Source organism: Zalophus californianus, chromosome 15 (assembly GCF_009762305.2).
Source record: "Zalophus californianus isolate mZalCal1 chromosome 15, mZalCal1.pri.v2, whole genome shotgun sequence".
In the NCBI taxonomy this organism is placed as follows: Eukaryota; Metazoa; Chordata; class Mammalia; order Carnivora; family Otariidae; genus Zalophus; species Zalophus californianus.
In genome coordinates, this window is record NC_045609.1 from 17,436,201 (window position 1) to 17,459,595 (window position 23,395).

The 23,395-nt window shown below is 43.6% G+C and overlaps 1 protein-coding gene across 2 annotated transcripts in view; it reads right to left on the bottom strand.

Annotated features, from left to right (window-relative positions):
- Positions 1-15,924, bottom strand: part of COG2 (component of oligomeric golgi complex 2) — a 57,622-nt gene extending 41,698 nt beyond the window's left edge. For both annotated transcript variants that reach the window (XM_027595321.2, XM_027595315.2), the window contains exon 1: positions 15,727-15,924. In XM_027595321.2, the coding sequence (XP_027451122.1) occupies positions 15,727-15,798 (72 nt within the window). In that variant the 5' untranslated portion in view covers positions 15,799-15,924. The remainder of the gene's footprint in view (positions 1-15,726) is intronic.
- Positions 15,925-23,395: the final 7,471 nt, after the last annotated feature.

The window sequence follows — 23,395 nt, forward strand, 5'->3', positions numbered from 1 at the left end:
TTGGCAGTTTCTCACAGCTAAACACACTCTCACCATAAGTTCCAATAATTGTGCTCCTTGGTATTTACCCAAAAGAACTTAAAACTTATATCCACATAAAAACCTGCACACACATGTTTACAGCAGCTTTATTCTCTAAGTGCCAACACTTGGAAGCAATCCAAATTTCCTTCAGTAGGTGAATAGAATACTCTGTGCCACATCCACACAATGGATTATTCAGCAATTAAAAAAGATGAATTATTAAGCCACAAGACCTGGAAGAACCTTAAATGCATATTGCTAAGTGAAAGACCAGTCTGAAAGGCTAAATACTATATGATTCCAACTATATGGCATTCTGGAAAAGGTAAAAATTAACCAGCATTTTTATTTTTTATTTATATTTTTAAGTCATCTCTACACCCTATGGGGGGGCTGGAACTCACAACCCCAAGATCAAGAGTCAGATGCCCTAGTGACTGAGCCAGCCAGGTACCCCTGAAAAGGGAAAAATTAGACAGTAAAAAGATCTGGGGTTGCAGGGGTGAAGGAGGAGGGTGCAGACAGAGGAGAAGAAATGAATAGGTGAGGTACAGGGGTTTTCAAGGCAGTGAAACTAGGTTGTAAGATACCAAAAGTAGGTAAATGACATTACACATTTGTGAAAACCCACAGAATTATAGACAGAAGAGTAAACCATGGACTTCAGTTAATATTGTATCAATACTGGTTCATCAGTTGTAACAAATGTACCACAACAATGTAAGACATTAATAATAGCAGATACTGAAATTAGAAGAAAAATAGCTTCTCTTTGTACTCAGGGGTATTACCTATTTGAACCCAGGTGAAGTATAAATCCCCCAAAAGGCCAGAAGCTGTGAAATCACAAGAGGTGTTGGAATACAGGAAAAGAAATCAGCAAACCAGGCAAGTTGCAGGCAATTTAAGTACCATTAACCATCAGAGAAGCAGTGACATCACTCAAAATTAAAACCAAAGAGAGTTTTAGCTTTTTTCAGGCAAGATAGTGGAGGAGTAGGAGACCTGGATTTCGTCTGGTCTCAGGAATTCAGCTGAATAGGGCTCAAACCATTCTGAACACCTACAAACTCAACAGGAGATCGAAGAAGAGAGTAGCAACAACTCTCTGAACAGAAAAGCGACCACTTACTGGAAGGTAGGACGTGCGGAGAAGTGAATCCGAGGCGATATTCGGGAGGATAGACGGCAGGGGAGGGGGCCTCCGTCGGCTGCTTCTGGCAAGTGCTAGAGCCGCGGAGCACAAAATCGGAACTTTGAGAAGCCGGCTCCGCTGAGGGACGTCACTGCAGTGGCTAAGCGGGGGGTGGACCCTCGCGGGACAGTGTGGTCTCAGGACCCTCGGGGTCACAGAAAGACCGGGGGTGCCTGAGTGCGGCAGAGCTCCCAGGTATCGGAGCAGGGAAGCCGGCTGCAGAGACGGAGCCGAGGCGCGGGCTCTCAGCTCGGGGTGGCCATAAACTGTGATCCGCAGCCCAGTCGGGCCACTGCTCCTCCAGCAGGGACCCAACAAGCGGCAGAGCCGGGGAGACTCCCCTTCCTCCCCCCGGGAGGAGCGGCGCGGGAGCGCACAGCAGGGATCTGCTGGGTTTGGAGACTCCACACGGGGTCGGGTGCCAGAGATCGAAATGCTCGGTCACAGGCTGGGTGAGCACGGAGTGCGGCCAGAGACCGGGGAGACGGGAGTGACTGCTTTTCTCTGGGGGCGCACTGAGGAGTGGGGCCCGGAGTTCTCAGCTCCTCCGGATGGAGATTGGGAGGTCACCATTTTCACCCTGGTCCTCCAAAGCTGTACCAGAGCTTGCAGGGAACAAAAGCTCCTGAGAGCAAATCCGAGCAGCTTGCTTAGCCCGGACCCTCAAGGGCAGGGCAATTCCGCCTCCGGCAAAGACATTTGGGAACCACGGCAACAGGCCCCTCCCCCAGAAGATCAGCACGAACAGCCAGCAAGCCAAGACCAAGTTTACCGATCAAGGAGAACGGGAGAACTCCAGCGCTAGGGGAATACTGCACATAGAATTCATGGCTTTTTTTTTTATCATGATTCATTAGTTTTTCAAAGTTAATTTTTTTAACTTTTTTTTTAATTTTTCTTTTCCCCTTTTTCAACCAACATCTTCTCAATCCTTTTTAAAAAAAACATTTTTTATTTTTCATTTTTAGAGTCATATTTTATCCCTTCATAGTAGTTACCCTTATTTTTGGCATATATATACAAGTTGTTCTCTCTTTAAAATTTTGAGATACAGTTTCTTCTAAAAGGTCAAAATATACCCTAAATCACTAGTGTATGGCTTTGTTCTAGTCTCCTGCCTGATCACATTCTCTCCCTTTTTTGGGTTTTTTTTTTACTTCTTTTTTCAAACAACTTCTTATCTTATCAATTCCTTTTATAAAATATTTTTATAATTTTCATCTTTACAGTCATCTTCCATCCCTTCATTGTATCAACCCTTATTTTGTACATATATGTCTTTCTTCCTTTAAAATTTTAGGAGGCACTTTTTTCTAACAGACCAAAATACACCCAAAATCTAGTGTGTGGCACTGATGTATGCACTAGCCTGATCATATGTGATCATATTCTGTTTTTTTTGTATTGTTCTGTTTTTGTTTTTATCTTTTTCTTTTTTTTTTCTCTCTTTCTCTTTTCTTTCTTTCCCTTTCTTTTCCCCTGGTTTCAGGTCTTTTCTGATTTGTATAGTGTATTTGCTGGGGACGTTGTTAACCTGTTAGCATTTTGTTCTCTCATTCATCTATTCTCTGGACAAAATGACAAGACGAAAAAAATCACCTCAGCAAAAAGAACAAGAGATAGTACCGTCAGCCAGGGACCTACTCAATACGGACATTAGTACGATGTTGGACCTAGAGTTCCGAATCATGACTTTAAAGATACTAGCTGGGCTTGAAAAAACTGTGGAAGTTATTAGAGAAACCCTTTCTGGAGAAATAAAAGAACTAAAATCTAACCAAGTCGAAATCAAAAAGGCTATTAATGAGGTATAATCAAAAATGGGGGCACTAACTGCTAGGATAAATGAGGCAGAAGAGAGAATCAGCAATATAGAAGACCAAATGATGGAAAATAAAGAGGCTGAGAAAAAGAGAGAGAAACAACTACAGGATCACGAGGGCAGAATTCGAGAGATAAGCGATACGGTAAGACGAAACAACATTAGAATAATTGGGATCCCAGAAGAAGAAGAAAGAGAGAGGGGGCAGAAGGTATATTGGAGCAAATAATAGCAGAGAACTTCCCTAATGTGAGGAAGGAAACAGGCATCAAAATCCAGGAGGCACAGACAACCCCTCTCAAAATCAATAAAAATAGGTCAACACCTCGACATCTAATAGTAAAATTTACGAGTCTCATAGACAAAGAGAAAATCCTGAAAGCAGCTCGGGAGAAGAGATATGTAACCTACAATGGCAGAAACATTAGACTGGCAACAGACCTATCCACAGAGACCTGGCAGGCCAGAAAGGACTGGCATGAGATCTTCAGAGCACTAAACGAGAAAAATAGGCAGCCAAGAATACTATATCCAGGGAAGCTCTCATTGAAAATTGAAGGAGAGATAAAAAGCTTCCAGGACAAACAAAACTAAAGGAATTTGCAAACACGAAACCAGCCCTACAAGAAATATCGAAAGGGGTCCTCTAAGCAAAGAGAGAGCCTAAAAGCAGCATAGATCAGAAAGGAACACAGACAATATACAGTCACAGTCACTTTACAGGCAATACAATGGCACTAAATCCATACCTTTCAATAGTTACCCTGAATGTAAATGGGCTAAATGCCCCAATCAAAAGACACAGGCTATCAGATTGGATTAAAAAACAAGACCCATCCATATGCTGTCTGCAAGAGACTCATTTTAGACCCAAAGACACCCCCAGATTGAAAGTGAGGGGGTGGAAAACCATTTACCACGCTAATGGACACCAAAAGAAAGCTGGGGTGGCAATCCTTCTATCAGACAAATTAGATTTTAAACCAAAGACTGTAATAAGAGATGAGGAAGGACACTATATCCTACTTAAAGGGTCTATCCAACAAGAAGATCTAACAATTGTAAATATCTATGCCCCGAACATGGGAGCAGCCAATTATATAAGGCAATTAATAATAAAAGCAAAGAAACACATTGACAACAATACAATAATAGTGGGGGGCTTTAACACCCCCCTGACTGAAATGGACAGATCATCTAAGCAAAAGATCAACAAGGAAATAAAGACTTTAAATGACACACTGGACCAAATGGACTTCACAGACATATTCAGAACATTCCATCCCAAAGCAACAGAATACACATTCTTCTCTAGTGCCCATGGAACATTCTCCAGAATTGATCACATCCTAGGTCACAAATCAGGTATCAACCGGTACCAAAAGACTGGGATCATTCCCTGCATATTTTCAGACCACAATGCTTTGAAACTAGAACTCAACCACAAGAGGAAAGTCGGAAAGAACTCAAATACATGGAGGCTAAAGAGCATCCTACTAAAGAATGAATGGGTCAACCAGGAAATTAAAGAAGAATTAAAAAAAATTCATGGAAACCAATGAAAATGAAAACACAACTGTTCAAAATCTTTGGGATACAGCAAAGGCAGTCCTGAGAGGAAAGTATATAGCAATACAAGCCTTTCTCAAGATACAAGAAAGGTCTCAAATACACAACCTAACCCTACACCTAAAGGAGCTGGAGAAAGAACAGCAAAGAAAGCCTAAACCCAGCAGGAGAAGAGAAATAATAAAGATCGGAGCAGAAATCAATGAAATAGAAACCAAAAGAACAGTAGAAGAGATCAACGAAACTAGGAGCTGGTTCTTTGAAAGAATTAACAAGATTGATAAACCCCTGGCCAGACTGATCAAAAAGAAAAGAGAAATGACCCAAATCAACAAAATCATGAATGGAAGAGGAGAGATCACAACCAACACCAAAGAAATACAAACAATTATAAGGACATATTATGAGCAACTCTATGCCAGCAAATTAGATAACCTGGAAGAAGTGGGTGCATTCCTAGAGATGTATCAACTACCAAAACTGAACCAGGAGGAAATAGAAAACCTGAACAGACCTATAACCACTAAGGAAATGGAAGCGGTCATCAAAAATCTCCCAACAAACAAAAGCCCGGGGCCAGATGGCTTCCCAGGGGAACTCTATGAGACATTTAAAGAAGAATGAATACCTATTCTCCTGAAACTGTTCCAAAAAATAGAAATGGAAGGAAAACTTCCAAACTCATTTTATGAGGCCACCATTACCTTGATCCCAAAACCAGACAAAGACCCCATCAAAAAGGAGAATTATAGACCAATATCCTTGATGAACATGGATGCAAAAATTCTCACCGAAATACTAGCCAACAGGATCCAACAGTACATTAAAAGGATCATTCACCATGACCAAGTGGGATTTATCCCTGGGCTGCAAGGTTGGTTCAACATCCGCAAATCAATCAACGTGATACAATACATTAACAAAAGAAAGAACAAGAATCATAGGATCCTCTCAATAGATGCAGAAAAAGCATTTGACAAAGTACAGCATCCTTTCTTGATCAAAACTCTTCAGAGTATAGGGATAGAGGGTACATACCTCAATATCAGAAAAGCCATCTATGAAAAACCTACAGCGAATATCATTCTCAATGGGGAAAAGCTGAGAGCTTTTCCCCTAAGGTCAGGAACGCGGCAGGGATGTCCACTCTCACCACTGCTCTTCAACATAGTATTGGAAGTCCTAGCCACAGCAATCAGACAACAAAAAGAAATCAAAGGCATCCAAATCGGCAAAGAGGAAGTCAAACTCTCACTCTTTGCAGATGATATGATACTGTATGTGGAAAACCCAAAAGACTCCACCCCAAAACTGCTAGAACTCATAGAGGAATTCAGTAAAGTAGCAGGATATAAAATCAATGCACAGAAATCAGTGGCATTCCTACAATACACCAACAACAAGACAGAAGAGAGACAAATCAAGGAGTCGATCCCATTTACAATTGCACCCAAAACCATAAGATACCTAGGAATAAATCTAACCAAAGAGGCAAAGGATCTGTACTCAGAAAACTATAAAATACTCATGAAAGAAATTGAAGAAGACACAAAGAAATGGAAAAACGTTCCATGCTCATGGATTGGAAGAACAAACATTGTGAAGATGTCAGTGCTACCTAGAGCAATCTACACATTCAATGCAATCCCCATCAAAATATCATCCACTTTTTTCAAAGAAATGGAACAAATAATCCTAAAATTTGTATGGAACCAGAAGAGACCCAGAATAGCCAGAGGAATACTGAAAAAGAAAAGCAAAGCTGGCAGCGGCATCAGAATTCCGGACTTCCAGCTCTATTACAAAGCTGTCATCATCAAGACAGTATGGTACTGGCACAAAAACAGACACATAGATCAATGGAACAGAATAGAGAGCCCAGAAATGGACCCTCAACTCTATGGTCAACTCATCTTTGACAAAGCAGGAAAGAATGTCCAATGGCAAAAAGACAGTCTCTTCAACAAATGGTGTTGGGAAAATTGGACAGCCACATGCAGAAGAATGAAACTGGACCACTTCCTTACACCACACACAAAAATAGACTCCAAATGGTTGAAAGACCTAAACGTGAGATAGAAGTCCATCAAAATCCTAAAGAAGAACACAGGCAGCAACCTCTTCGACCTCAGCCGCAGCAACTTCTTCCTAGAAACATCGCCAAAGGCAAGGGAAGCAAGGGCAAAAATGAACTCTTGTGATTTCATCAAGATAAAAAGCTTCTGCACAGCAAAAGAAACAGTCCACAAAACCAAAAGACAACCGACAGAATGGGAGACAATATTTGCAAATGACATATCAGATAAAGGGCTAGTATCCAAAATCTATAAAGACCTTATCAAACTCAACACCCAAAGAACAAATAATCCAATCAAGAAATGGACAGAAGACATGAACAGACATTTTTCCAAAGAAGACATCCAAATGGCCAACAGACACATGAAAAAGTGCTCCACGTCGCTCGGCATCAGGGAAATCCAAATCAAAACCTCAATGAGATACCACCTCACACCCGTCAGAATGGCTAAAATTAACAAGTCAGGAAACGACAGATGTTGGCGGGGATGCAGAGAAAGGGAAACCCTCCTACACTGTTGGTGGGAATGCAAGCTGGTGCAACCCCTCTGGAAAACAGTATGGAGGTTCCTCAAACAGTTGAAAATAGAGCTACCATATGACCCAGGAATTGCACTACTGGGTATTTACCACAAAGATACAAATGTAGGGATCCGAAGGGGTATGTGTACCCCAATGTTTACAGTAGCAATGTCTACAATAGCCAAACTGTGGAAAGAGCCAAGATGTCCATCGACAGATGAATGGATAAAGAAGATGTGGTATGTATACACAATGGAATATTATGCAGCCATCAAATGGAATGAGATCTTGCCATTTGCCAAGACGTGGATGGAACTGGAGGGTGTTATGCTGAGTGAAATAAGTCAATCAGAGAAAGACATGTATCCTATGACCTCACTGATATGAGGAATTCTTAATCTCAGGAAACAAACTGAGGGTTGCTGGAGTGGTGGGGGATGGGAGGAATGGGGTGGCTGGGTGATAGACATTGGGGAGGGTATGTGCTATGGTGAGCTCTGTGAATTGTGTAAGACTGTTGAATCACAGATCTGTACTTCTGAAACAAAAAATGCAACATATGTTAAAAAAAAAAGTAAAAGAAGAAGATAGCAGGAGGGGAAGAATGAAGGGGAGTAAATCGGAGGGGGAGACGAAGCATGAGAGACGATGGACTCTGAAAAACAAACTGAGGGTTCTAGAGGGGAGGAGGGTGGGGGGATGGGTTAGCCTGGTGATGGGTATTAAAGAGGGCACATTCTGCGTGGAGCACTGGGTGTTATGCACAATGAATCATGGAACACATCAAATAAAAAAATATATGGCTCAGGGGCACCTGGGTGGCTCATTGGTTAAAAAAAAAACAAAAAAAACAAATAGAGTTTAAAAGTTTAGCTACTTTACTAACCATTTGCGTTCAGGGATGGCAAACAAAGATGAATTCAAAATAATTTGGGAATTAATCATTTAAAACTTACCAAAAATCCAGATATTAGTATTTTTAACACTATGAAAATTACATAGAACTTTGGAAAGATCAAAGTTCTCTAAGCTGCCAAGAAGTAAAACACTCCACCCCAAATACATGGACTTATAAAATCACTACATACTCTCCCCACAACAGAACCAGAATCCCCCTGGCACCATCAAGCTGTATCTGTAATTATGCGAAGTACTAAGAGGGCACATGAAATTTATGATCTCTGCCCTAAAACATGTTCCATTTCATTGAGACAAAAAAACAAAATAGTTAAGCATTAACCTGCATACTACATAGGGGTTGAAAGACATAAGAAGTTAGTGTGAGCTCGTGTGTGTGTGTGTGTGTGTTTCCAACCATTCTTGAAGACCAATGGACAAAAGAGATGAGTAAATGCCCCTGTATATCCCTTAAATATTACTTAAATATTTATCATGCAACTCCAGCTCTGCTTTAAGACCTGGGGACACAGTCATGAAAAGGAAAGACAAGGTCTCTGCTCTTAAGGAGCACATATTCTAATGCAGAAACGAGAAAAACATGTAAGCAAATAAACATGGTATTAATGAATAGTGATCAAAGCTAAAAGAAAACAGGACACTATAAAGGTGAGTGACAAAGGGGATGTACTTTAACTTGGATGACCAGGAAAGACACTTATAGAACAATGATATCTGAGTTGAGATCCAAATGACACAAAGGAGCTAGCCACGGGAAGTGTGGGAAGAGCGCTCCTGCCTGAGGGATCAGCATGTGTGCAAAAATGTCCCTGGAGCTCTTCCCTCCCGCCCCTGCCCTCAAATCTCTCACCCAGGTAGGTGGTGACATAATCTAGGACTTGTGTCTCCCAAAACTCATTCTAAATCTTTATTTGGTGACTAAATTATTCAAACTTGAGAAATTAAAAACATATGCTAATGAAGGGGAGTAAGTCGGACGGGGAGACGAACCATGAGAGACGATGGACTCTGAAAAACAAACGGAGGGTTCTAGAGGGGAGGGTGGTGGGGGGACAGGTTAGCCTGGTGATGGGTATTAAAGAGGACACATTCTGCGTGGAGCACTGGGTGTTATGCACAAAAAATGAATCATGGAACACTACATCCAAAACTAATGATGTAATGTATGGGGACTAAGATAAGACTAAAAAAATAAAAAATAAATAAACCTCTAAAGTTAACCGGGGGGGGGGGGGGGGCATATGCTAATGAGTTCTTCCCACCATCTATAGAGAGCTCATCTTAAAAGTATCATGAAATAGTAACACTGAAATTCTAAGGTACTTCTAACATTTTAATCAATTTTGTATCTAACTCCTTTGCTGAATTTATATACCTTTTGACATACTTATGAAGAGACAAAGAAAACTTATATTCTGTAAATTTATTCATCCATCTAACAAATATTTGAGTACCTAATTACACTCTGTTCCAGCTGATTTCTTCTCTTTATCTCTCCTTTTCCCCCTCAATTTAACACCAATCATAATCTACATAGGCTTTTAGTTTGCTTTCCCAACTTAATTTCTTGAGCTATTAAGTGGAATTACCTAGTTCCAGAGTTCTCAACACTGGTTGCACATTAGAATCACCTGAGGAACTTTAAAACAAAAAGCCCAAGAGGCACTTGGCTGGTTCAGTCAGTGGAGTGTGCAGCTCTTCATCTCGAGGTGGTGAGTTCAAGTCTCACGCTGTGTGTAGAGATTACTTAAAAATAAAATCTTAAAAAGAAAAAGCCCAAGCCCTAGTTTGTGATTAATTTGTTTAAATGTTTCAAGAAATTTGATGCTAAATGCTATAAAACTAGTTAAATAACAAAAAGATATATTTACATAATGCTTCTTGCTCTCAAATTTTGAACAAAGAAATTACTAATAACTCAGTAAGCCAACATTTTATTCAGATGATAAATTTTATAATATTACAAAGAGTGAGTTAGAAAATCAAAAGCAAGGAGAAACAAGTGTGGCATGAACATGGGGAAGCAAAAGAAAACAAGAAAGTGACTATGAAGCATATGTTTAGCTCTGAGATCAGAGGCTTAAAGGACAGATTAAAACCTAAAAAGAAAAGATCCCAGCTCACTCAAGGAAAGAGAAGTCCCCCAACACCCTTCCTGTTTCTTCCTCCAATATAAACACACAGCTGGGCCACCTTACCACATCCTGGTTAATACCGACTTTATCAACCTTTCCATTAAAGCCAAACCTGACCTGGTACAGTCAATGATGGATGGTCTGCATGCCAAGTGTATCCGTTGTATAACTGCCTGTGTAATGGTTGAAACTGAGAAAGTGGGTAAAAGTATCCAGTGGCTCTAAGGATTGCCAAGGATCCAAGATTCAACTACCACGTACACACAAGGGAACCCACGAGGGAACCCACGCGGACAACTGCTTGGTACAAAAGTAATTCAGAGTAATTCAGTTACACTGTGGCATCAGCTGACCCAGATCTGGAGGATCCCTGGAGTTCCCATCATGGACACTTCTAACTATAGGTACAACACCGGGTGAACGCCTGATGCTTAACAGAGCCCCTCAGTTCTAATTCTTAATAGAGTTCCTCAGCCTTCCTTTACTGACTGTTTCTGTCGCCAGTTCACACAAGCAATACGCTATCACACGAATTATTCTACTTAACCATTTCCTGTTAGGAGCTATGGTTAAATACACTCGCTTTTTGATGTTTTGAAACTGGTATTTTGTATCACTTTAAATTTTGTTGCACCTTTTTATAAATCAGATGATCGCTCACATAAAAAAAAAAAAGAAAAAGGAAAATCAAAAGCGTGGACAACAAAAAAACACTTCTTTTTGCCAGAACTTCTTCTTACCCAGTGCGAATCAGATAACCTTTGTCTGATGTTACATTTCCTCTATCAACAAGGAAAGTATTTCCCATAAGAAAACTTCTCTGTAAAATGAGATGTAGCCTTACACTCCGTGTTTGGCTAATTCAAATTTTATTATGCTGTCTGTCTCAAACCGATGCAGAAGAGAATGGGATCTTGTCGTCAAGACGCGGCATCACTAAGCACCTACAGGATAAGCACTGAGCTCCTGTGACACAAAGGCGGCTCCCAGGGGTGGGGACCCTGGGCAACAGCAGCTGACCTGCCTGCCCGCTGCCATCGGCCATTGTCACTCTTCCCTCTTCCTCCTGTCAGCCACTATCTCTGGCTGCCATCAACAAGCTCCACCTCAAACAGCCATCTCTCCCCGCTGGTCCCGTTTACTGTGGCTAAGCTACAGGCCGAGAGTCCAGATCACCAGCTCTGTCGAAATTTCTTCTACGGTAAGAGGCGGCCCTATTGGCGAAATGCCGGCGCGAAGGCATCCGGACATTGTGCCATCCTGTGGGCTGTTCTTAATACTCTGATTCTCCCACTTCCCCAAGCCCCCATCTGCGGCCTCCGGAAAGGAACATGTTACAGTATGCTTTCCAAGGACTGACGCATGGGGGTCAGGAGATCAGGCCTGTGATTTGCCCCAACTAGCTGTGCGACTTTACAGGAAGTCATGACACCTCAGACCTCAGTTTCCTTATCTACAAACCAGAAAAATGGACTACTGTCCTTTTTTCACAGAAGAGACCGCAAAGATCATGTAGATAAGCACCACCTCATTATACTAAAAAGCAAACAGAAGCCAGGAGGCAAGTGATTTGCCCCAAGTCACACACAAGCAGAAGCAGAGCTGAAAGCGGAACCAACATCTACAAGTCACAGCTAATCAACCCGCACAATACAAAGAGATCTGAGCAGCTGGTCATTTTTTCCCTTTTCCATTTTGTCCGTTATTAGAATACATGCTCCTTGAGAACAAAGACATGCCAGACACGCTTCCTGTTTCAAAATTTCCAATTCACCCAATTAAAAAAGGGAGGAACCTCGATGACTTACTCCCCACCGGTTCTTTAACCTATGGTACATGCTTACAGTAACCATAAGGAGGGCTCCCGATTTCACTTCTCATGAAAAAGGTATTGTATGCCTACCCAGGGTAACAACGAAGCTGGGGGGTCAGGAGAGGAGCTGATGCAGAGATGTTCAAAGGAGGCAGACTCTGGCTCAGCAGAGAAACAAACTGTCTACTAATAAAAAAGACCCCATGGGGGACTGAGTCTCTTTGAAATATGTTCAAATGTGTTGGAAAATATTTTTTCAAGAGCCAGTAGACTAGTCACCTGTTACCTACAAGATCACATATGCATTCTGAAAAGAGTGCCCTGCCTGCAGTGTAGACCACAGGCCAGAAAAAGACAAAGAAGGTGCAAGGAGACTGGGTAAGAAGCCTCTATGGTAGGATGGTGAGAGAGCACTGAGAAGGTACAAGAAGAGATGGAGAGAAGTAGATGGATTCAAGAGGTATTTAGGAAGCGAAATCCACAGGACTTGGTAACAGACTAGATTTTGGAAATGTGACAGAGAGGAGTTGACTTCCAGTTACCCAACTCCCACCTAGATGGATGGTGAAAGTGTTTACTGAGATAGGCAACAGAACAAGAAGGCTGGTTTTCAGGGGAGGAGGTGCTCATGAATTCAGTCTTGAACATGATGAGTTTGAGAGGCCACAGACATATCCAAGAAGAAATGTCAGCAAGTTCAATATATAGGATTGGTGCTCAGGAGGCATTTGGGCCAGAGATAGGAATCTGCCTCACCTGCCTATAGTGGTCATGAAGCTGCATGAAGGGTCATCTAGGGAAAGGAGAGAACACGTGGCTGAGCCCATACCCAGCCATTAAATGACTACCAGGAGGAGCATGATTATGCATAGGAGACACATCAGAGAGGTATGAAGAGAATCAGACAGCAATGCAGAACATTTGGTCTACTGAGAGGTCAAGTAAGGAGACAGAAAAAGGTCTGCTGGACTGACTTACACCTAGTTGACTTTGGTAAGAACTTTTTAGTGGAACGGTGGGGCCTTAAAAGTGGAAGGTGAGAAAGTAAAGTCAACCCTTGAGCACTGGCTACAATGTGCAAGAACGACTGGGCAATATCTAGAGGCGGGAGGGTCAAGTGGAAGAGGCTAAAATAGGAGCGTGTGCGCAAGCCGATGGGAAAGAGTGCAGGGGAGAGGATCCTCACAGGGTCCTGGAAACGCAGGAGGGCATGGACTCCCGAGCGAGGGTGGAGACTTAACCTGAGGAGCAAGGGGAGCCCCTCCACGTACCAGGTGAGGAGGAGAAGGGTACAAATACGAGAATGGGACTGTGGTCGGCAGAATGAAGGAGCTCCTGTATGACGGCTGCTCATTTTTCCGTACAATTGGAGATGAAGTCGTATGTTGAGATGGAAGGGGAAGGCTATGTAGGATGTCAACCGCACACCCATGTAAATGGGTCCACTTTATCTCTGTTATGCCACTTTCTCTCCCCTACTACCAATACCTGATGTCCTATTCATCTTCGTTGGCTGTCAACACTAAGGATTTTTATATTTCTAAGCTGATAAAGTCTGATGTTGCCACCGCCTCTGCCCCAGGTGACTCTTCCCCATCTGCCACTCCTGCACCTTGATCACCTCCATCTTTCACATACCTTTCCCCACCTCTGTATATCTCATTAGATCTCATAAAAACCATTAACATGACTTTCTAAGTAGTCTCCTGCCCCCAGTCAGCTCCAATGCAACAGATATGACCATGAAACTTCCTGCTTTCAACCTGACTGTAACTCCACAATGAATACTGCATCAACGTAGACCCCCCTCACTGGAGCGTCCAAGGTACAACTGGAAGCCCCACCCCACCTACATTTCTACCTTCCCAGTCTCATTCCAAAACGTGCTGAATGAGACATATATGTAGAACTATAACCCTGACAGCAAGCTCTCCACTCATCATTGCCGCCATGAAACTGTAACTTATAAAATCTCTCTCTGAAGGAAACACAAATTGCAAATAACCTTTATCTCCAGAACCCACCCAGAAAATCAATACAGAACAGATGTTCTATGTATATTTCTTCTCTGTATGAAGCGGTCAGGTTCAGGAGCACTACAAATTGTCTGCTACATTCAGAAGTTTAAGAGCCATGAAAGAACATGGAGTTGCTAGCATTCTAGCCACTTTCCCAGTTTGCTCTCTCCCTACCTCTAAGTCCTACTTTACAACTTCTATTTTGAGATCTCTATTTTCTGAAGCTGCTTTGACCAAAGGCATTCTGTCAGCTCACAGTGAGAAAATGGGCTAGTAAGTCTGAGAAAATGCTGGTGTTAGGCCCAAAGGAAGCCTGAAAAAGTCCAAAGATGGACAAGCTAAAGAGATTTCTGTGATTTGAGATTCTTTAAGTCTCTGTGTGTGCCTTTTCTTCTTCCTATGACCTCTCCTCATCATGTATCCTTAGTTAACAAAAGGTTTCTGGATCAGTGAATTCACTCTGCACTCTTTCATGCATTCCATTCAAGTTACACCTTTTATTACAGCGGTTTAGTAGAAACAACAACATCGCTGCACAAGAACAAGAGTACAATATTCCTCTGTCTAGACAGTCCTACACATTAGAAATGATATGGCTGCACTGCGGAGGATCCAGATATAAACACTTTTTAAAAGCCAGAGTTTGGCAGATGTGATCTGAATGCAAATATCAAAAAACGGACTAGCTGGTTAACCCAAAAAAGAAAGAAACACTGTATGACTTGAAGTCATCAAAAAATAAGAAATTTAAACTCCCTCTTTCAAAATTTTAGGTGCCTACAGAGCCAAAACGTTTTAACTTTTTAACACTGAAACCAGCTACCAAATCCCAATCCTTAGAAATGAAACATATATTTTTTGATAGTTTAAGTACAGACCCAGAGGGATACACAAAATAGATATAAAGTTCCTCCGAGCTCTGATTCAAATCTTGGACATTTTTAAGGCTATGCCTGATGAACCTTTATCGTCAGTAAAATGTTTTCAGTTCAAATTTCTATTCTGTAAGTTTATGTGCTACAGTTATCTGCAGACTAGCTTCGAGTAGACCTTATGAAGAGAAGTAGGGCAACTTTAGAAAAGGAGCTTGGTTTGCTTTGTAGTACTGCAACAGAATCAGTAAGGGTAGTACAGTCTTTCAAATCTGTCATTCCAGGAGCTTTAGACGAAAGTTAGGCAAAAACTTTAGGTTAAGTGCCTTTTCACCCGACCCGATCCCTGGGTAAGTACGTGCGTTCAGAAATGTGCTCAACACACACTCGCTGAGCTTCGAGGTGCAAGGCACTGGGAGGCTTCTGTCAGGCCAGGGGACCGGCGGTCTGACTGCACCACACGGTAACAGAGTCGGGTCCTAACAGGGGCTTTTACGTTTAGCTCAAAACCACTTGCCCTGAACTTTCAGGCCTTTTCACTCAATGTGCACGATTTCACAGAAGTGCTTTCTCCAGGCTGCACCTACCAAACCTGAGGCCAAGAGACTCACTGCGAAGTGCAGCGAGGTCCCCGCCGAGGGCCCGTCCCGGGCGGGCACGGCCCAGGAAGCCCGCAGGAGAAGCCGGAGGAGAGACCCCGGAGGGCAAAGGAGGGCAGGCCACCCACGGCCCGGCTCCGGGGAGAGGAGCCCCGGCGCGCACCTTCATGAACTCGTCCTTGTCGAAGCAGAGCGTGTCCGGCCCCTTGGGCAGGTTCATCCTACTTTTGTCCATCCCGCCGGCCGCCGCCTCTCAGCGCCGAGACCCGAGCGAGGAGGGAAGGCAGGAGGCTGCGCTCCGCGACGCTGCGGCCGCAGCCACTGCCAGTTTCCACGGCACAGAAGGCACGGCTTCCGCCAACATGGCAGCGCCCGCGCCGCGGCCAATGAGCGAGGACGCCGCGGGCCCGCCTCCGCCTGCCGCCGCCAAGAGAGGCGCGCGGACTGCCGCCGCTGAGCCAGCAGGTGGTGCTGCCCCCATGCGGCGGAGGGCGGCACTACGGCCTCGCGCACGTTTCTGCCGGGCCGCCCAGCCGCTGGCGAGGCCCGGTGAGCCCGGGAGGGGACGGGCGGGGAGGGTCAGGGGTGCTCCCTCCCAACCCCACCGTTTCCATCGGGAAATCGGCCTGCGAGCCTCTGCCAGTGTCTTCTCCCCGAGATTGTTCCGCGGGAAGCATAACCATGGCTGGATGCTGGCCCTTTGGTTCTGAGGCCGGTCTTCCAGAGTTGGGCACATCACCGTGTCAGTCCTCCGGTCACCGCTCGCCGCCGCCGCCGCCGCCGCCGCCCCCCGGGCGCTGAGGCCTCCTTGGGAGCCTGGTCTCCGCCCTTAGCCCCGGCCCCCACGGGCGACCATAGCTTCTCCTTCCCTGGGCTCGGTTCCAGCGATCTGTAGGGAGGACGGTGGGCAGCTGGGCAGCTCCCTGCTCCACTTCGGGCTCAGCTCCAGGGTGGCCAGCCTCTGAGCACAAGTTTGGGTCCTCAAGGCTCTTAAAGGATCGCCTCGCTACCGGCTGACAAAACACAGCCGACAAATAGATGTGCGTGCATGTTAATTTCGAATCTAAGCCAGGAATAGGCGAAATTGTGTTTGTGGCCAGCATTGGTGCAATCGCCACGTCTCCCCCCAATTTCTGAGACTTCCTCCTCCTCCCCCATCCATCCCACATTTGTTTTGAGATTTTCTTTCTTCTTCCCTTGCTCTCCCATTGTCCTCCCCTTTAGTGTGAATGCCATGGTCAAATGATGATGATTCATTTCTCTTTTTTTTTTTTCTCCTTGAGAATCTGACAACTCAAACCACAAATCTCACTCCTCACTCCTCACTCACCCTGCAGCCTTGCTGTAATAAACCAGGCCTGGCTACTCCTCCCAATGCTGTGTTCTCCTAGAGATAACATTACCCTAATCGTCCTTATAAAGGGATGGAACAGTGGGAGAAAATATCTTATCTTGAGAGTCTTGTATTCAAGTCACTCCAAACTGGAAACTGGTCACTTTTTAAAAACGTAGGTATAGAATCTGAAACAATATATTCCTTAGCAGTGGGCCTGGCAAGCTTCGTTGAAGAAAATACTCCCAGCCAATACCCAGAGAATATGAAAGAGAGGATGAGAGCTGGAATCTTATCTGGAGAAGCAGAATAAATTGCCAGAGGAACAATTATGAAAAGTGCACTCTGTGCCCTGTTACGTTTATTTGGATATAGGGAATGAAAGCCTCATTATTTGGTCTTTGTTTACTTTTACTATGAAAATTTTCAAACATACACAAAAGTGTGGAGAGCAAAAGGATCCCGGCCCTTCCATGTTCTCATCACTCTGCTTCCCCAATCCTCTGTTTCATATGCCCTCCTCCTATCACTTGCCCCTGCGGGGCCACCCTGTATTTTTTTTTTTTTTTTTTTTTTTTGGAGGGAGGAGGTCTGGAATATATTTTAAAGTAAATCCCAAACATTACATCATTCCCTGCTCCCCAAATACCTTGGTTTACACATCAAAGAAGGAGGAAGGATGAAGAAGAAAAGATATTTCTGTACAGGCCCACAATGCCAAAATCAACAGGTCTAATAAGCTATTCCGATTGGCTCTGAGAGGCATGGCTTTTAGCCCAGGGCCACACTGTTAATAAGTCACAAGTGCAAACTCAGGCAGTGCAAACCGCAGCGCCCACACTCTTCACCAAGGCACCAAGAGAGGGGGCGAGGAGGCGGGGCAGACCAAACAAAGGTGTCTGGAACCCCCTGCCTGCCCTAAACTCTAGATGAGCTAGTAGTTGAACTCTTTCTTACCTTCGTTGTAATTCCCTTCTGAAATCATTGCCGGGCCTTTGGTCAAGACATGAGCCTGAACTTGTGCAGCCTGGAATGCTAATCCTGGGGATGCTGAAGGGAATAGACGCTAACAAAGAATGAAAATCCCTGCTGCCTGCTCTCCTCCCAGAAGTCAGTAGGTAACAGCCAAGGGTCAGGAGGGAACAGCCAAGACCCCAAACAGTGGGCCGCCACTTGGAGCCACAGACTGTGGCAGTGGTGCGGCCCACCAAAGCCAGGAGCAACAGGAAAGACCCCAGTTGCTAATGGAACACTCTGGGGAGGACAAAGAAAAGGTGGGGAGTAAGCTGAAACCTGCCCAAAGGACTTTGCCCTCAGTTTCCACTCGGAGCTGACATTAAGTTGGTACACACCATTTCAGCCACGCAAAGTTTGGTGACTAGCCTCTGGCCAGAGCCTGCTGTGTGTCCCCCTGCTGCCCTGAGCTCTTCCCAAGATCCCTACCATGGCCTCGGGATCCAGCCATTGGAAGGCTAACACGTGGCTCAGCAGGGGTCTTCTGGCCAGCTTTCGGTTGGTTAGTTGTCCGTGCTGTTAAAGATTTGTCTACTGTTAAATGTCGGACTCTCATCTTTGGTGATGACACCTGTTTCATAGGAAACAGGAGCTGGAAGATTAAATTGAAAAGTAGATAGAAAGCTCTTCATCGGTGCCAGACATAATCAGCGGTCAGTATATCCTAATGTCTCCCCTCTTCTCTGACCTGTACTTTCCTTAATGAGGAATGAAACTTTAAGTTGACATTTTTTATCTTCAAGGCTCTCTCTGTATTCCCTAACTTCTCTCTCTTGCCTTCATTTCATCCTAAAGCTTGTGCTCAAGACTTCATTTCTAAGTAAATATTAACCCCCTTTGACTTTGACTCTCTGGAAAATTCTCAGTTCCCTATTTTCGCTGGCATCATGACAGGTCCTCATTTCTCCTTCCCACACTTCTCTATTTATAGTTTTCACATTTTTGGCAGGTTTGCTACAGAACACTCAAAAATTGCAAAGAGAAATATTGTGCTCCGGAAATTCACACAAGCATTTTCTCCAATATCATCCTTATGTTCTTCTGACCCTCTCTTGAACAGTTGGACAGCCGACTCTTCTACCAGCAACCAGAGTCATCCTTGTTCACTACTGTGGGAACAGAGGGTTCCCATTTTAACCTGCAGGCTGAGCCTATAGTCTGGTGGTCCTTGGGTGCCAGGATAGCAGGTGTGGGGCGGGAGAGACACGGAAGACAAGCATCATGGTAGAGGCCTCCATTTGACCAGGAAAGCTCACCATGAGCCAACAGGGCCATTTCAACATCTTCTGTATTTTTGGTATGCCCTGTTTCATTCCAGAATGGATTTGAGGTCATTTGGTTTGATTCTTAAATATTTCCCATTCCAACTAAAAAACAGATTCATCCTAGGTTGAAGGTTGCATCCCAGATTCTGCCTCATCTCCCTAATCAATTAGTACCCTAAATCGGGTAGGATGGTGCTGGAACATCCTTCCATGTCTATTTTATAACAGACTAACATTTTTTATTAGTTTTTTTTCAAACTAATAAGAATGATAAGTTTTTTTGTTAAGCATTATAGGGAAAAATCACGAAAGACTTTGAAATGAACCTAAAAGATTATAGTGTCTTCCAAGGGAAAACAGGTGTAGTCTCATGTACCCTTCTGGGCTAACTGATTCTGTGGGATATTCTGTGCCTTTCTTGTCTTTGAGCTATTTTGCAACTCCATAGATCAGACATAATTGATATGGATGCAGATGATCTTGCCTAGAAATATGCAAATGAATTTTGTCCACTGGAAGTCCAGTTGACCCCCTTTCCTTTGGTAGAAGTCAATTTTGCATCCATTTGCATTCTATCTGCATATCTATTTGCATCTATCAAAGCAAATTCTTTTAAGTATTACTGATTGTATATGTGTCTGCTCTTGAGATTCTCTCTTGAAGTGGTGGTAACATCTTAGTGGTTCCCTTGTTAATGAATGAATTAAATAAAATCTCTACAAGCGTTCATCTTATATTTGTAAAAAGGTCATTATTTAATCTTTTCAAGACAGTGATACATTAGCAGCATGTCAAATAATAAATTGTGATAGGATTCTGGTAAATGCAAAGTGCAGAGAAATCAAATCAGAGCGGATTTTAGAATTACCTTCTGTGTGGCCAGGCTATGCCAGAGGGGGAGAATGAATGAAACTCAAAGACCTGGCATCTGGTCGTGAGCAGTTACAACCATCTGTGTCAACATTGGCATGCCTGACAAATGTATATGACTTTCCCATCAGTGTTTCTTGGGGTTCAGTTAACCTTTCTCTTCCATGCTACTCTCTCCTGTAGTGATATCAACTGGGCCCTTGGTTTCAGCTCCCATTCCCTAGCCAACGCCTCTCCCATCGATGCACCACCATCTGTTTCTTTCCTCCCCACCAGACCCATGTAACCGACCACCTACTTGTGCTATTTCACTGTGATGTCCCACCCGTGCCTCAAAACTCAGCATGTTCAAAACTTGATTCACCGTCTTTTCTGAAAGACTGGCTTATCCTCCCTCATTTTGCTTCTTTGGAAATGGCTCCACCAATGCCAGAGGCATGCACTAGAAACCCAGGAATCAGTCATACAACTGAGCCAACCTGCTGTACTTTAAAACACTTGACCACAAACCTCCAGTGGGTACTCAACACCGACTTCAAACTCCCTTGTCTCTCCAGTGGGTTTGCTTTCCCTCTAATGGATGACCATTTCACACCTTCAAGATTTGCCTCAACACCCCCCACCCCCACGTCTTCTGAACAATGCCCCCTCACTCTCAGTTCCTGTCTTACGGTCACACTTCAAGAAAATAAAAGCCACTTGTGCAGGAATTCCCTTATCTTACTGCCATCAAATCAAATCTATACTTGCATTTGTATCCATTTTTATTTGTTTTTAGACATTTACTCATTAAATATTTAGTAAGTCCCTACTATGTACTACATACTGCCCTGAGTGTTTGTAAATCTGTGGTGAACAACACAGAAAAGTTCCCGGCATCATGGAATTTACATGGTAATTGGAGAAATGTACAAGAAACACAGAAAGAGCTGAAGATAGAGCAGGGTTATTGAGAAGAGCAGGGAGAGAATATCCCAGGGGAATATGGGCCCCTGCTCTAACCCACCCACCTGGGTCCCCTTCCTTGTGCTTAGGATTCACTCCCTCCAGCCCTCACCAGGACTCCACTCCCAGGGTTAACATCAAAGTCTTTTCCAATGGATCCTTCCAGTCAGCATACAAATGACCTTTGTCTTAAAAATAAAAGAAAAAAAACAAAACAAAACAAAGACTTCCTTTGACCTTATATCTTCCTACGACAACCTCTATATTTCTTTCCCCACCTCATTCCCAGCACAACTTGTAAAATGTTTGTCTACACCTTTGAGTACCCTATTAGCGTACCATGTCCCCAAGGATACTTGAAAAATCTCTAAAGAATCCTTGTGTGAAGATCATTTTAAGGGAGCCCATTTCCAAATCCAAACTCCATATATGCTCTGTACTATAGCTGATATGCCCAAGAATGGGTCTGATATCACGTTACTCCTCTCGCTTCCTGGAAGAACAGCACACTCCTCTCAAATCTTATTAGAGCATAGGACATGGGCTGATACCAAAGTTGAAATACCAGTTTTGTTTCAAATAACATCCTTCTGTGGGTAATCCTGGGGCTCCATCTTTGGGGCTTCCTCTCCTTATTAAGGGTGAAGGTTAGCATTGGAAAGAGGGTATTTGGGCAGATGTTGAAGTGTTCTGAAATCAGAAAAACAACCAGCTTGGGTTAGTGACACTGATTCCTTTATATTTACATTAAACTATATATTTTTAGGGACATAATAGGAAAAAACACAAGTAAGCATTTTAATGATTTCTTTCCATTCCAGTGTAGTATGGTAAATAAAATAACAGAAACTAGGTTGTCCTGCTTTTAAAAAATAAAATTTTAGCAGGAAAATGTTATTCCAACGAAGTCAATCCTTTCCTATTTCATTTTTTCAAATGTTTAACATTTTCAATGTCTAGTTAATAAAATATACATAAACCGCGATGAAAAGTTTATGATTACAAATTTCAGATGTCCACTTAAAAATGTGCAAGGTGCATGAATTCTCGTAGGGGGTCTGTGCACCATACGCGCCTACTTCTAGCAAACATGGACATACACTCTGCGTCTTGAGGTTCCAGCTTCCTTAGTGCCCTCTTAGTAGAAAGAGAAAGTCAGGTTTCTCTTTCTACCATCCTGGACGTATATACTCAAACTGCTTCTCTAACTCATCTCTGCACCTTTGAAGCGCTTGATTCTGGGTCTTCTGTGGCCATGCTCAATCAGGGTTTCACAACCTGGCACTCTTGACACTTCGGCGGATTATTCCCTGCTGTGGGGCTGTCCTGAGCGCTGCAGGATGCTTAGCAGCATCTCTGGTCTCTAGCCACTAGATGCCGGTAGCACCGACCCAGCTGTGACCACCAAAAATGTCTCTGGATATTGTTCAATCTACCCTGGGAGCAAAACCCCCTGCCTCCCAGTCCCAGCGTCCAGCTGCCTGCAGCATTTCTCCCATGAATATGTAACAGGAGTCTTATTTTCACCATGATTTCTAACCTGCTCCTTTCCCAGACTCCCCAACTTAGTAAATGGCATCCCCACTTACCTACTGGCTAAACCCTCAGCCCCTGGGGTGGTTCCCTCTTTCCCTTATCTCATATCTAATCCATCAGCAAAGCCAATTGATTTTACCTCCAAAACAGAAGTCAGACTTGATCACTGCTCTTCATATCCACCGCTCCCATTTGAATCCAAACCCTGAAATTTTTTTGCACTTCAAATACTGCTAACAGGCTTTGGTCCCACGACTACACCTACACAGACATTTTACAAGATCGCTAATCACCACCACATTGCCAAATCCAATGATTAATTCTCAGATCTCAAATGATTCAACCCGTCAGTCCTAAATGACACAGAAGTCCCTTCACTTCTCTCGAAATATTCTATTTTATTCATCGAGATTTTGGCTCTCCCTTCTTCCTCCACACTTGTCAGTGATGGCTCCTTTCTTTGCTGGGTTCTCTTGAGCTTCCTGACCTTTAAACATCAGTCCTGTGCTCTGGGACTCAGACCTTCAGTCTGAGTTTCCTGTTGTGTTAAAAAAACAAAATTCAACTGAGTAAATTTTAAAGAATCTATTGGCTTTATCCAATGATTCATGAAATGGGCAGCATCTGATCTAGCAGATTGAAAGGACCTCCGAGGAGCTGTACAAAATGAAAGACTTTTATAGGCACAAGGGAGGAGGAGCAAGGAAGTCACATTAGGCAAAAAAACAGGTTGGTAATGGCAAAGTGACTTTGCTTCAGGGGATGGCAGGGATCTGTCAGGCAGATGACCTAACAAGTGAGGATCAGGTGGGGCCTGATTGACTAGTTTCAGATTCCATTTCTGGGAGAGCTGAAATCATAATTAAGTC